Raw genomic sequence first — 16,456 nt, forward strand, 5'->3', positions numbered from 1 at the left:
GTGTTTATAAGTAAAGTTATCTGTTGGGATTGAATTTTCAATCAGTTAAAGTAGCTTTGCACTGCAAGTACAGGTATGTTGCGAGGTGTGTTGAAGAGTGGATAGGATAGTGACCACATCGTGTGTGATGGTGAACTTCCACATTAGTGAAAACTCAATAGACTAAGTCAGGCTGTGAGGCACCTTTAAAATAATGCTTTACCGAGTAAAGTTCCTAGAAATCAATAGGCTTCATGGTTTATCGCCAGGTGTGAAAGCTTGTTAATCATTCCTATACTGTGGCATGTTTTCTGTAGTTGTATTTGTGTGCACCCAAAGGTACATCCATGCCCCAATCAGAAATGTGTACAGTAGAAATGCGTGACTCAAGGAAGAGAGCTATTTCAGCAACAAGGGAAATAGTTGGCACTAGAATAATTGTGCTGCAGGAGAGAAAGTTTTATTCATAAATCTTGTGCGACAAATTTAAACACCCATTGGAAAGTGTGTGCCAGGAAATAATGTCTGCCAGAGATCTTGTGAACTTTAGAGTCACCACACCTTTGAAATTTGTGCCAGATAAATCTGCCATCAGAATTCCCAGTGCCAAGTCAAGGATTAACACAGAATATCATGTCTAAGAAAAAAATATTATACTCCATCCAGCCTGCATTTTCCTGTATCTGTGGATAACATACATGGTCTCCAATTAATCATATTCACTTAGTTTTGGTTTTCCTTTAAGCTGCCATTGTATATTTTACTACTGTCTTTGCCACCACTTTAGAGGGTGTCCATGAAAATATATCTTCTCTTCTGCTGTCGCACCTGACAACCCTCCACCCACTCAGTGGCGGCTGCTGAGGAACAGTGGTGGCAGGTGGATGAAAAATAAAAATAAAGTTCACTTACCTATTCACATTGCGCGCTTCTCATCGTCCTCTGCTCTTCCTCACTCCCGGAAGCAGGAAGCACCCAGGCTCCCCATAGCCAATCTCAACACTGCTATCACCATGACAGCAGGATTGTGATTGGTCTGAGCGCATTGGATTGGCGCTCAGACGGGGACTGCAAGCTCGTGCATGATCTTTAACCAGGCTGCGCATTACAGCCCAGTGGAGAACATGCTAACTGTTTGGCAGGCCCAAGACAATCGGCCAAACTGTTATGTGCACTTAAGGTGCATATACCACTCCTCCTGCACTGTGACAGAAGCCCAGTCCTGCCCTTGCCCAACCTGGCTCCGTAGAGAAAAATAAAATGATAATAACATCCCGTTATTATCATTTTATTTTTCCTTTGCTGTACTGCTCAGAAGCAGTGGGGCGATGCTCCTCCGCCTTAGTGGAGGAGCCGCCACTGCTCCCAATACTTCAATATAAGAAGGAATGGAGGATTGTTCCACAGTATCCACTGAGTCAATAAGCCGGCCGAGGCAACAAGATGAAACACTGAAGGTGATTTACACCTGGAACATTTATGTCAATGCTGTGCTTTCTGGGATTGTGAGAATGCATAAAAATGTCACTAGGAGCTCACCAGTTTTAACGTGGGCTTATGCTGATGGAAAGAATTTGCTCTGCTTGGTAGGAATCCTCTTTGAATATGTGCAATGATTAAAGTGCGCAACTAGCTATTCCAGTTGTCTATGATTCTTTCTTTGCCTCTTAAGTTAGCAGTTTTTTCTCTTTTTGGGCTCAGCCTTAGGGCTCCCCAATCTTAAAATAAACACCCAAGTTGAAACTGTGAAACTCCATTTAGACAAACCAGGAGTATTCTAGTACGAGGTAGAACCTAAACTTGTCTCACTGCACCATGGTCCACCACAGTCTCAATATCTTTGTGGTTTTTAATGAATGAGAATATTTTCAGTCATCTAGAGATTGTGAACATCGTGATGAGTGTAGACACAAGAATGATCAGGATCCACTTTGGTGCATCTGGTTAGATTTAACCTTATATCATCGAAACCATCATGGATGGATGCTGCCTATACAAGCACGTGCTTCCCCTTTCCTTTTCCTACTCTTCTGGCCTCATAGCCTGTCTGAAGAGGTTACAGCAGATCTGATCTATAGAGAATATATCTGGCTGGTATCACATAAGTACCATCCCTCTCAAAACATTGTGGGGCGAATGTCAGGCCAACTTTCCCCAGCATCCTCTCTGTTGCTCAACTGCAAATAACAGTGACATTAATGTGGCGCCACCTCCAAAACAGGCAGAGGTCTACATTGACACAGACCTGCCTGGGATCTGCTAGTATTTACTGAATGTGGAGTTGCATGCTGCTAACCTCATAAAGGTTAAGACTAAGCCTGATTTTCAAATCTGCTGACCTGCCCAACTTCAGCTCCTGAGTCCTGACACTGCGTTCTGTGAAGATGAAGCAAGCCAAACAGATCCAGAGATGTGAATGCAGAGGGCATAATTCAGGGTATGACAGATGGAGTAGTGTATGTCAGGACGGCAGAGGACATTATATCCTCCATTCAGATGGTACTCTATCCGCCATATTTAGAGATGATCACCGGCCCGGTGGTCATCTCTGTACTAAATGTTTGGTGGACAGTCGCAGTTGGCTTTGACAGCCGTCACCAAACGTTTTAAATTTTTTATTTTTCATGAACAAACTCCCAAAGCATGGGCTTGTCTGAAAAACAAAAAAAGCTAAAAAGCCCACACCCTGGGACTTTTCTACCAGGGTGTGGAGGTCTTTATTACTTTTTCCTTTCCCTCACAAGCAGGTTTTTCTTGGTGGTGATAGGCGGGGGAAAAAAGACATTACACTGCCCATCCTAAATAGAGCAGGTTGCATAATATGCTTCCTCAGAAGCATTCCATTCATGGGCCAACGAAGGCTCCATTGACAAATTACTTAAGGTCTGCCCATCTTGAAATGAGGAGAGTGATCACACTTGTGTTGGAGTACCCTGTTTGCCAAAATCTAATCAGGCCTCGGTCATAATAGTCCTATTTACCATCACCAGAAAGTGCTGCAAGGGTGCCTGATAACTGAGAATGATGTACTAATTATTGTGCCTGGGGAGCACACTCCCTCCCTGTACTGATGTTGTTATTCTCAACCTTTGCGGGGATGTCTTCACCCCCCACTGTGCTCCTTTCCAGGTACCCACTAGCATCCATCTAGTGTGGAGCGGACCACAAGACTGCTTCCACCAAAAGAAGCACGCCAGAGTCACCTCAGTGGTCTCCTGGACCTGCCCAGTGTACAGGTGTTTGGGTTTTGGCTGACGTGCATGCTAGCTGGATGTCAGTGCTGGTAGAAGACCTGTGTGGTTCTTGTGTGTCTTTAGTGCATGTTGGCCTGCACCCCAGTTTTCCTGAGTTTCAGAATATTGCCTGCTACTTTTCATTACCAAGTTAGCCACCCACCCCCCACAAACTAGATGTAGAGCAGTTGAGTTGGTGTTGCTAGCACCTTTGGGTTGTGAGAACTATAAAGGTAAACTCCAACCATAACCCTCTACTGAGAGACAATGCAAGTTTCCAGCGTGAATACACTTTTACCATCAACATTGCGAGAATTGGTTTTAAAGTCTTCAGGCACATGCATCAATGTTGGCTTTTGCGATTCCTTAATTGCGATTTTTAAGGAATCGCAATTAAGGAATCGTAAAAGCCTATGCATGTAGAAATCACTTAAAAAATAGCGATTTCTAAACATTCCTTAATTGCGAGTCGCAATTTGCGAGTCGCAATTAAGGAATACCACCCAAGTCATTCCTGTGGCCTAGAGGCCCATAGGAATGAATGGGAAGACATTCTCAATTTGCGATTCTCAATTAGAGAATCACAAATTGAGAATGCAATTTCAAGGGTGCCAGGGTGTCAAAAGGAAACCCTGTTGCACCCCCTGAAATTGATCTGTGCACATATGTTGCGCACACACATGCCCAAAGGACATGTGTGTGCACAACATGAAACTTTGAAAAATGCACAAAAGTGCATTTTTCAAAGTTTTTGCAAATTACCATGAAGTTTAACTTCATGGTAATTTGCTCCCCCTATTTGCGAAATCGCAGTTTTTTTTACTTGAATGCATTGCATTTAAAGAATCACAAAATGAGATTCCTTAAATGCAATCGCAATTTGAGAACTCGCAATTAATTGCGAATTCTCAAATTGCGATGGTCTTGATGCATCGCAAAAGCTAATTTTGCGATCGCAAATGGCCGAATTTAGCGAATCGCACCGTTTGCGATCGCAAAAGGCTTTGATGCATGTGCCTATTAGAAACTTGTTCTCTTTCCCGAGAGGGTGCATTCATCATATTTATACAACTTTTTACTATCTCAAATGGGAATGTTCTAGTGATCGGGAACAACATACCTGGAGGTACCTTTTAGGGGAAAGAGATACCCAGAATACACCTTGGTAAATGTGCACGAACAATTAATTCTGAGTGTAACATGCGTGCCCAGAGTTTGTAACAGAATTCCATTTGTGAAATGTTGTTGCAAATTCTTTAAATTCATGTGTTTCATTCTGATTATACCGATTTTATAAAATATCTTTGTCAAAAATAACTATTGTAACTGTGATGCCTATGAGAATTAAGAGTATTATATAAAGAATTATGTGGTTTAAATGATTTTTGCCTCTTTAAAACACCAATATGTGTGACTTTTGGCAGAAAAACATGAGCCCTGTTAATTGTCTCAGGAAAAATATGGTTGTGTGTGTTAGGCAGAGGGTTCAAGTTCAGCACATTTTGTAAAATCTTGCGAGTAGGCAGAAAAGTCTTATTTGCATAAGGCAAATCTCTGAGCTAGATGGAAAAAAGAATTCCCTCCATATTGAGATGGATGGCCCCACAGCCAATCAGCGGTTCCACTGGCCATCATAGAATTACTTGCAGATTACTTATGGAACAAGTTGGTTTAAAAAATGGATGAGAGTCCTTGAAGTTCATTGGACCGTTCAAATACATTTGCTGTGCATCCTGGGTTGGAGTGCCTGACGAGACTCCAGCTGGTTGTGTTAAACAAATACACGCACGGACGGAGCGCACTCCAGGATATCACACATTAAATTACTGCTTTGAGGATTGCAAAACTATTGAAGGACATTACAAGTCGTTGTGCATTCTACCATTTGAGATAATGTTTATAGGTGGTGATCACAAACTTTGTTATTAGCTGGAGTTGGGGACTGCTGCTGAGGAACCAGGGGGCATAGGTTGGTCGTATTATTTGAAACGGGTATGGCAGCGGATGGATTCAGTAACAATGGGCAAAAGGGGCTATCAATGCTTATGACATAAGAGTAAAGCTATGGTGTAGTTGATGCACAACTGTAATGCTACAGGCAGTCATACATTATGAGACTGTGTATTGACCATTGACTCCATTTTACTCTAACTACATTTTGTGAGCACAGTTTCATCTTGTGTCCGTCTAACCCTGCCTTTCAGCTGTGAATGCAGGCAGGCCCATGTTACTTGCACAAACAGATTGTTTATGTTTCTCACTTCATCGAGCAAGAGAGATAAGCTGCTAGAACAGACAGTGTGTAATGCGTACAGTGTCCAAGGATGAGAATGTGAAGAAATATGCCTCAGATCTCATCGGAGCCTGGCCAGCTCCGTTGAGTGACCTTGACGCAGATAGTGTAGCCAGCACCTACAAAGCAGATGAAGGGAAGGGGAGTTCTAGAAATCTCTCTACATGTGAGTAAAGAGTATAAAGACAGAGACCTCTTGGAGCTTTGACAGGATTGGACACGCTACCCAGGGCTTTTGTGCCAGGTTGAGACCTCCTGCCTGAGACTGTCAACAGGTTCTCCAGTTGTACTGGCAAGGAAGATGCTAAACAGACAGCCGGTAAAGTATTTCAAGTTCTAATTACTTATTCCTGTGTACATGCAGTTACTTTTCTATACATTTATTCTTGTGTATTATTGCCAGTTGATATACAGGAACTTGCTGCAATAAATATTCCCCTTTGCTGTGCAAATGAGTGTTGAGCTTTATACACATTGTTATTTTGGTATTCTAAAGTGTGTAGAGTTCTATTTTGAAGAGTGTTCACGGTGCGTCCTGGTTTTCTGAAGTCTTACTCAGGTGCTCTGGAGAAAAGCAAGACAGGAACCTAGGGTTAGTGTAATTTGGGAAACCAATTAATATGTCACTTACTTGAAAACAAAGAGAGGTTGTCTGACGGTAAGGGCCTGATTCACAAAAGTTCTCCACACTCACAGGGGAGTCTCTGCACTCCGGGTTGAATCTCTGAAGTGAGAATTCTCATTGCAGATGTTCCACCCTGAGTGCAGAGATTCACCCACGACTGCAGAGCATCCGCTACAAGTACCAAGGAACTTTATAAATCAGGCTCTAAGAGTTTCCATTTAGTTAGTGATATTGTCTGTTGGACCTGTGACAAGATGTTGTCATTGGCTGGGACTTTGAGGAAGGGATGTGATGTATTGTTGGTGTCTCACAGAAGAGGCATGCATGGCTTTACTGGCTGTGCAAGCAATGAAATTGCAATTACATCCCCTCTTGGAGGCACTCCTGGTTGTTCATAGTAATGACTCTATTGATTTTTCAAAGTTCAATTTTATTTCCACATTTCATTATTTTGTAGGAGGCTTCATTATTTCACAAATATATAGATATTCAACTCATATCTATGCGATGTATATCAATAATTATCCAAAATACTCCGATGCATTTCGGGCTGCACGCCCTTTGTCAAGGAGAAACTAGAATAAAGAAAGAATGAGCCCGAGTCAGGGTGGTTGAATAAGGTCAAATAATTAAAAAAATCAGGTCAGGGAGGTGAAATGACGTGACAAATAACGTGTTAGATGCATAGCATGAAATGGGATGCTGACGCGAAAAGCGCCTGTGCCGATTAATAGCGTGAAGTTGTGAGGAAAATAACGTTAACTGTATAAAAGGAACGAGGATCAACATTATATACAAAAACGCGCTGACCGCGTGTGGGGAGTACTGTGCAAACGAAGTAAATAGTGACCGCGCTAAGCGCGTGTGCAGATTACCGTTTTAAAATTCGTGAAAGGAACAAAAGTTCCCTGGAAGGATAACTTACTCGGTGCTGGACGCCGTGGCGTTCAAAACAGATAACGCGGCGGTCTGGCGATGCAATGTGATGCATCAGGGCGTGTAAACATAAGTAAAGAAATAACAGACAGACAGGTAGTGAAAATTACGGGGGCCATCTTGAAATGGTGAAAAACGGAAAACTAAAAAAGGAAAACTGAAAAGGGACTGACGAGACATGCTTAATGAGAATTAAAAATTAAAGTCAGAATAGAGAGCAAGGCACAGTGGTGTGTAATGGTTATAGGTAACAGCTGTATTCTGTACGATCATTAAGACCATGAGGCTTCAAGGTCTGGAGGCGAAAAGTCCATTCAAGTTCTTTCTGTAGCAGTCTTTTGCGATTGTCCATACCTTCTCTGTGTGGAACACATTCTAGAACCATGAATTGGAGTTGTGCAATGGTATGGTGAAATTCTTGAAAATGCGTTGCAACATTAGATTTCTCATTTTTGGTTCTTATGTTGGACTTATGTTCGTTGATGCGAACCTTGATTTTTCTTTCAGTTTTGCCAACATAAAGTTTGCCGCACGGGCATTTTAGAGCATAGATGAGGTTTGTGGAATCACAGGTTGCGTTTACTCGCAATTTGATGGGGTTGCCCTTCATTGGATGTCTGATTGCATTGCCTTTAATGACACAATTGCAATTATTGCAGTTGTAACAAGGTTGGGTCCCTTTGAATTTTTGTGGAACTGTAGGTGAGGCTGAAAGAATTTCTTTAATGTTCTTTCCTCGGGTGTAAGCAAATAATGGAGGGCTATCAAAGATATTCCTGAAGTCTGATTCCATCTGGAGAATAGGCCAGTGGTTTAAAATGATTTTTTTAAACCTGTTGCTGGATGTTGAAAATTTGGAAACTAAAACCACACGTTGGCTGGGGGGTTTGGTTGTTTTAACTAGACTTTGTGGTCTAGTGATGTTAGCAACACGAGTTTCAGCGTCATTGATGATGGTTTGGGGATATCCTCTCTCAAGGAACCGTTGATGCATTTCCTTAATCCGAAGGGTGTACGTGTCCTGTTCCGACACGATGCGTTTAATCCGCAACATTTGTGAGTAGGGCAGATGTTTTTTAAGGGACCCTTGATGGAAGCTTTGGAAATGGAGTGTATTGTTGCGATCAGTGATTTTTCGATGCAAGTCTGTGATGATAGACTGATTTGAAATTTTTATTTGAACATCAAGGAATGAGATTTCTGTGCTGCTTGTCATCCATGAAAGGAGGATTCTAGGATCCTTGGTATTCAGGTCTGTGAGTGCTGCGATAAGTTCTTCTTCTGAACTGGCCCATAAGAAAAACAGATCATCTATGTATCGTACATACATTTTCAGTTTGCCTTGGAATTTAGGATTCTCATATATGTGGATTGTTTCAAAGTTCTCCATATAGATGTTCGCGTACGTTGGAGCCACGCAGTTTCCCATGGCCATTCCTGTGAGCTGAAGATACCATTTGTCTTTGTCTTGAAAATAACTGTGGTAGAGTGTGTAAATCATCAGCTCCATAAGAAAGGTTTGCATTTCAGGGTTGATTTCAAATAAAAATTTCAAATCAGTCTATCATCACAGACTTGCATCGAAAAATCACTGATCGCAACAATACACTCCATTTCCAAAGCTTCCATCAAGGGTCCCTTAAAAAACATCTGCCCTACTCACAAATGTTGCGGATTAAACGCATCGTGTCGGAACAGGACACGTACACCCTTCGGATTAAGGAAATGCATCAACGGTTCCTTGAGAGAGGATATCCCCAAACCATCATCAATGACGCTGAAACTCGTGTTGCTAACATCACTAGACCACAAAGTCTAGTTAAAACAACCAAACCCCCCAGCCAACGTGTGGTTTTAGTTTCCAAATTTTCAACATCCAGCAACAGGTTTTAAAAAAATCATTTTAAACCACTGGCCTATTCTCCAGATGGAATCAGACTTCCGGAATATCTTTGATAGCCCTCCATTATTTGCTTACACCCGAGGAAAGAACATTAAAGAAATTCTTTCAGCCTCACCTACAGTTCCACAAAAATTCAAAGGGACCCAACCTTGTTACAACTGCAATAATTGCAATTGTGTCATTAAAGGCAATGCAATCAGACATCCAATGAAGGGCAACCCCATCAAATTGCGAGTAAACGCAACCTGTGATTCCACAAACCTCATCTATGCTCTAAAATGCCCGTGCGGCAAACTTTATGTTGGCAAAACTGAAAGAAAAATCAAGGTTCGCATCAACGAACATAAGTCCAACATAAGAACCAAAAATGAGAAATCTAATGTTGCAACACATTTTCAAGAATTTCACCATACCATTGCACAACTCCAATTCATGGTTCTAGAATGTGTTCCACACAGAGAAGGTATGGACAATCGCAAAAGACTGCTACAGAAAGAGCTTGAATGGACTTTTCGCCTCCAGACCTTGAAGCCTCATGGTCTTAATGATCGTACAGAATACAGCTGTTACCTATAACCATTACACACCACTGTGCCCTGCTCTCTATTCTGACTTTAATTTTTAATTCTCACTAAGCATGTCTCGTCAGTCCCTTTTCAGTTTTCCTTTTTTAGTTTTCCGTTTTTCACCATTTCAAGATGGCCCCCGTAATTTTCACTACCTGTCTGTCTTTTATTTCTTTACTTATGTTTACACGCTCTGATGCATCACATTGCATCGCCAGACCGCCGCGTTATCTGTTTTGAACGCCACGGCGTCCAGCACCGAGTAAGTTATCCTTCCAGGGAACTTTTGTTCCTTTCACGAATTTTAAAACGGTAATCTGCACAAGCGCTTAGCGCGGTCACTATTTACTTCGTTTGCACAGTACTCCCCACACGCGGTCAGAGCGTTTTTGTATATAATGTTGATCCTCGTTCCTTTTATACAGTTAACGTTATTTTCCTCACAACTTCACGCTATTAATCGGCACAGGCGCTTTTCGCGTCAGCATCCCATTTCATGTTATGCATCTAACACGTTATTTGTCACGTCATTTCACCTCCCTGACCTGATTTTTTTAATTATTTGACCTTATTCAACCACCCTGACTCGGGCTCATTCTTTCTTTATTCTAGTTTCTCCTTGACAAAGGGCGTGCAGCCCGAAATGCATCGGAGTATTTTGGATAATTATTGATATACATCGCATAGATATGAGTTGAATATCTATATATTTGTGAAATAATGAAGCCTCCTACAAAATAATGAAATGTGGAAATAAAATTGAACTTTGAAAAATCAATAGAGTCATTACTATGAACAACCAGGAGTGCCTCCAAGAGGGGATGTAATTGCAATTTCATTGCTTACACACGCCCATTGATATTTTACAGTGTGAGACGGTCACACTACCCTCGAGAGCACCCTCTCCAGCATAACTCATCAACTAACTTTCAAATCAACCAGTGCTGTGCACCTACCAACCACCTTTACTGGCTGTGCAACAGGTGATGCGGATTGTGCCATTACCCAAGCTCTGGAGTTGGGACACATTATTCCTGTAGAATGTAGCACTGAATGGAAATGTGGCATTGTGGATAAGACACTGTAGGTTGTGGGTAGACGTATTGGCAGTGACATTAACTTTGTGCTTTACGCTGGAACACTGGGAGCAGGTGGTGTTTTCACTGGCTGTGACTTTGAGGTAGGGCACAGTGCCACTGGCCGCAGCTCTTGGGCTGTGGGCGGTGTGACTGACTGGATACCAGAGTTTATGTGTTGTGCAAAGACAGTGGTTCCTGGGGCTAGGGCATGTGTCACTGGAGCCAAGGCGCTATTACTGTCTGGAGATATCTACATTGCAAACTCCCCCAACCTTGGATATTTTGAAGAGTTCAATCTCCATAAGGCTCGGAAAACAAAGGGTCATGGTTTCAGTGAGTACGATTAGCTAATACAAGCCTCTGTAGTCTTACTGACTGACACTGCAGTTTATTTATTGGTTTTTCAGCTTCACTCTGTTTTTGATTGATGGTGCATAGTGCGCAGAAGACTAGGAAGAGAGGAAGGGCTATATAACAATGCGTACATCTAATACACATTGCTGCTGGTTTGTTGAAATATAATTACAATACACAACACAAGATTTGTTCATAGGACAGCACTGTTGCAAAACTACTGTCTCGGGTGACATTTTAAAATGAGACCACAAGAGAAACTAGATATAAAGTGATAGAGATAATTTTTCAATATTCTGGGTATGGAATTGTAGTTGTTTCATTTAATATGCGTTTCATATTCATACTGATTGATGGTCCCTCCAGCAGCTAATGGTTATGAAAGAGCAGAAAGTGAAACTAATGATACAGTTTCAAAGCAAATCAATTCTGATGGGTGATCTAGGATTCCTTGTGTAGGAAGACAAAGAGAATAGGGAAATGTAAGTATATCAATTGGCATTGACCACTCATGTTCTTCCTCATCTTTCCCTTTTTTGCTAGATCATAAACCATTTAGAGCTAGTCATGTAAATAGCGTGAGCAACAAACCACCAGCTCGTGTAAATCGAGCACACCTCTGAAAGAGGATCACTTTCTGTAAAGCTCTAAATACCTTTTTATGGTATTTAAGTATGTTTGTTTGATCATGAGAACAGGGAAAAATGACAGCAGATTTTTAGGTTCCTTACACCCCAACAAATCTTCTCCAGCTGTGGGCTGGAGGAGTACTCTGTTAATTGATCCTCTCAGATGACACCTACAGGTACAATATGGGCTGCCATTCACTTCCTTTCTTCCTAGCATAACATATATTCAGGGCTGGTGAATGCACTTCTGCTGTGATGAATGCCGCTAACCCCAAGAGTTGTGGTTGTATTCTGTCCCCGAAGGGGGCACTGGTTGGATCTGAAGGAGTACTGAACCAAGACTGAGCACTCTTGACCAAAATCCCTCTTGCGTTCCTTCGGCACTGGCTGGAAAACTTTATAAATAAATAAATAAATAAATATGGGTGACAACTGGAAGAGACAGGCTCAATTATAGGAAGTCTGCATTGTCTTTTAGGGCTCTCGCTCTCTGTTTTGGACAAGGTTTCTTGACTTAACGGAAAAAAGACCTCTTCTACTGCTAGAACATTTGAAAGTTGCTGAAGAAAAACCAAGAACTTGAAATTCAGGTTTGATGAAACTTTATAAACATTCAATCAAAATATTTGTGTTTACTTGATGGATGATTGTTATCGTACCCGAAGGCTGTGAGAATATACCAGATACACTTCTGTAACCTGCACAGGTGAATCTTTCATTGACAGCAGCACATTATATTGGGGTATATACCTTAGGCATTTGTCAGTAAGCTGTAGGGGAGTGATTGGGGAACCAGAAGTTCATCTTGCTCTAAAGACGGGCAATTGGTGTACTAATTTATGAATAATGCAGAAGACTCTGTGGGAGACCCTGGTGATCACAGATTGGAAATTAAGCTTCCTCAGACTAGGGAAGGTCTGTGTTCCCCAAAACCATTCCTAGTAGCCCAATCTGAACTTCAACAATTTCATATCTGAGACTTGAAAAGGAAAAGACAATAGGGTGTTGGTAGAGTTGAATCGAGAGCCAGTAATACTACTCAAAAGTGGGGAGAAACATACTGACTTTTGGTGCACATGGAGAATTTCCAAAGAGAGCACCCTTTAGAGGCCTAAGTATTCTAAGACAGTTATTGATTTTCCTATGGTCTTGTCTGCCTCAAAGTTGCATACAGGGAGGAAGGGCAAAAAGTCATTATAGCAGTCGCAGATGAGGAGTCTAGAAACGCGCATAATTGTAACTAGGCAGCTGCTGTCTTATGTAAAGGTACCCCTTTGGAGCAATGTGTATGCAAAGTGAGCTGTGTTTCTGAGACCCCTAATCCAATCTCCCTGTAGAAGCTATTCCTGCTACATGGCAGGCAGTGCCCAGGAGTGTGAAGGCATGAGAGGGTGTGCTTACTAATTGGCACAAGCACCACTAGAAGGTCAACAAACATGGTGAACGTGGGATGAAGGTGAAGGTGGCCAATGGGATGAAAAGACGAAAGACAGGTGAGACTTACCAACTTCATACACATTCTTGTTTGCAGAGGAGGAGGAGGACACATGGCAGAATGGGGCTTCTCTATGGACGGGGGACTTCATCTCCACGTAGCTGCTCTCAGAGTGCTTGCATGCGAGCACTGGGGGGTCTTTAATGGTGGCGTAGGGGTTCTCACCGCTGTTCAGAGAGCAGGTGCTGGAGCTGCACACCGACTCTTTCATATAATCTGTAACAAGAAACAGAGAGCCTTTCCTCAGACGCGCCGACATGTCGACAGAGAGAAAAGAGTCCGTTCTTGATTGGAAAAGTTGCACAGTGTCATCTGTGCTAGGGCTTTGGGTAGGTGAAAAGGGCAGAGGGGGAATCTCAACCAAGGTCTATTGCATTCTTAAAGGGACGATTTTTTAAATGTAATTTAGAAGCTTTGGCCTGGAGCCCATTGGGTAGAGTAGAGTCAGGTTGTCTCTGTAAGTAACAGAGTAAACAAATAGGCATTAAAGAGGAGACAACCCTTGGAGGATTGAAGAAGGTGAGTTGCAGAAAGGAGACAAAGCCCATGAGTGTGGCTATAACCGAAGAATAAGGTAGATATGTTAGTATGGGTTGTGCAGCAGTGATCAAGGCTGGGGGTGTATAGGAGGTTAGGGGTTGCCTAAGAACACACAGAACAGGCTGAAGATGGGCATGTTAGGGAAGATGAGATTATGAATGGGGGTGTTCTGAAATCCTATGGAGGACAAACAGCTAAGGTCTGCAATGTGCCACTCTGAACTGGCGATATGGAAGGCAGACTTACTCAGGACACTTCAAAGCACTTAGATACACACTATGGGTCTCTAGGAGCTGGGCACTGGCGTAGAATACACTAGCGGGACCTCCACGTTAGAGGCCATGTGTATGACACGATGTTAGGAGAAACAAAAGCTAGGGTCAACAATTCAAGATCATAGGTGTGGGTGCGTGGCTGGAGGACATAAGTGGAGTTAAAAGTCAAGGCTGCAGATATAGTATGAGGTTAAGGTATGCATAAGCTGGCAATGCATAACAAATGAACTGATGGCTGCTAGCCAGTCAACCCAACATAAGGGTTAGCAGGGTATTCTGTAGGGACGTGTGGGGCTGCAAAATAGTGGAATTTGTAGATCCTACTAAGGGATTACTGGAGCTGCCCTATGGAGCAACTGGTGGGGTAAAATAGTAGTATTAGTGGAGCTTTATAATTGAGGGGTTGGGGACTGAGTGGTAAAGGGATGGGAGCAGTGCTTAATTAGAGTCGATGGTTTCCGGTGCTGGGCACCTGCACTTAATTGTCAACACTCGCACTTGTTACAGTCCACCACAATGGTGGCGCTGTCTGTGTAATTTCTAAATTAGCACAACAGTTGTTTAATAATTTAATACACATGAAAAATAAGTCATACCAACCACCCAAGCTATTTTTATAGCTTTGGTTGGCCTAGAATAGTCGGAATTGTCACACTTGTAGGAGAGTGATGGTTAGTAGTTGTGTTGGTATGGTCATTGGCAGCACTGGCAGAGGCAGTGGCTGGTGCAATGCGAGCTACAATGGCCTCCTGATATAGGCCTTGGCACTTACTTGTTTGCAAATTAAGCACTGGATGGGAGGCTCAACAGTCTTTAGACGGATGGGACTGCACATAGAAAGGATTTGTGAAACAACACGGAGAAACTGCCAAACTTGCACAATGGAGGTGATGGGATGCACAGTGGGCAGACGGATAGACAGAGAGGAGGGTTTGGGAATTAATATTAGGGGGATTGGAGGCTGTGTGTTGTAAGGTTTTTACGCTGCACAGCTCACTGAAGCTACATTGTGCGGACACATGTAGGACCCGATCAGGGAGGGATTTGAGAGAGTGGCGGCTGCAAAGTGGAGGGTCAGGTGGGGCTGCTCAATGATGCTATTATTCTAAGTGGAAACGGCTGGTTTGAATACAAAAATTAAATTACCAAAACTATGGTGGACATTTTGCGTTTTAACTAGTGAAACTCCAGTGTAAATGCCGTTATTGTTAACGTGCACGTCTATAGCGCACAGTCGAGGTCACTGATGCAGGGAATGAGATACACTTAGTTAAAGTGAGACAGGTGATATATGAAATGAGGTAGGATCGAGTGCATGAGACAAATGATGTGGGAGAATGAGTGAGACTGCACTGAAGTGAACGAGACAGGCAATTCCAGGAATGGATGAGGCCCCTTTTACGACTATGACCCCGTGACATAAGTGAGGCTCCAATCTTTTATTCATATATATGCCATTACATTAACATCATAAACATACCTTTATGTGACTTAAGCAAATAATTCTTTAATGCATTATTTCACACTTTTGTGACACCAACGCTTTAATCTGTGCGACTTTTAAAGTTTCACCCTCACTTCTCTATCCCTCCTCTCTACAGGACCCCATAGTTAGTAGTGCCAAAGTCAAAGAAGGTTGGGAGGGAGATAGGTGGTAAGCCCGCTTGGCACCCAGTGAGACAAATGGGTGCCCCAACCCATTGCCCACTCCACTTATCCTTTTACTTTCTACCGAGAATAGAAACTAAGAGTGGCACATTGTTTATTTTTCAATGCTGCAGTACTCTTCTTGGCAACTAGAGTAATTCAATGGCAAAGATGATAACACTTTATAGGAAACTATTTAAACTTTACCTTAAAAAAAGAATATTTTGATTAGAAGTTCCAGAAACAGTCATACTCACCAATGAACAAGTTGTCTATGAAATCTAAATTAGTTTATATTTCTAAATCTAATTTATTTTATAATAGGTACATTTTGCTCACACTGAAAAATAGTTGGTGAACTAAAAACAAAGATACCAATTTATAAAGTACTAGCAGCCCGTCCCCACGTTGTCCGGGTAGGCTTTGCGACACAACTTTATGTGAAAGGTACTCACCAGCATCGCGCACCCTGGACACAGGCACTCCGCGCTGCCTAAGGGTTGTTATCTGATAAATTTAGTGCAAACCCATATGATAGGAGTTCCAGTGCCAGCTTCAGTGCATCTCGTTTAACAGTCTGTTCCTGCGCTGCATCTCATTCAACAGTCTGTCCCTGTGCTGCATCTCATGGGCTGGGCCCCAGCACAACACAACGTACGCGCTCATGGCCGTTTGTTGGGCATGTTGGACTCCGCAGGACACAACTTTATGTGAAAGGTACTCACCAGCATCGCACACCCCGGACACGCCGCCTAAGGTCCGGTAACTATCCGTTGTGCGTGATGGCGTTTGTTGGGCATGTCGGACTCCGCAGGGTGTCGGTTCCGCGCTCCTGGCCGGTTGTTGGGCATGTCAGAGTCTGCAGGGTGTCGGTTCCGCGGTCCTGTCCGTTTGTTGGCCAT

General features: G+C 42.7%; 1 protein-coding gene across 2 annotated transcripts in view; it reads right to left on the reverse strand.

The window, feature by feature from the left end:
- Positions 1–16,456, reverse strand: part of MEGF11 (multiple EGF like domains 11) — a 1,491,879-nt gene that overhangs the window by 18,970 nt on the left and 1,456,453 nt on the right. Inside the window, exon 20 of one of the 2 annotated variants that reach the window (XM_078683027.1) lies at positions 13,102–13,308. The exons of the other annotated variant lie outside the window; for it this stretch is intronic. Coding sequence (XP_078539153.1) covers positions 13,102–13,308 — 207 coding nt within the window. The remainder of the gene's footprint in view (positions 1–13,101; positions 13,309–16,456) is intronic. 2 annotated transcript variants of the gene reach the window in all.

The sequence above is a fragment of the Lissotriton helveticus genome, chromosome 3_1, assembly GCF_964261635.1.
Source record: "Lissotriton helveticus chromosome 3_1, aLisHel1.1, whole genome shotgun sequence".
NCBI lineage: Eukaryota > Metazoa > Chordata > Amphibia > Caudata > Salamandridae > Lissotriton > Lissotriton helveticus.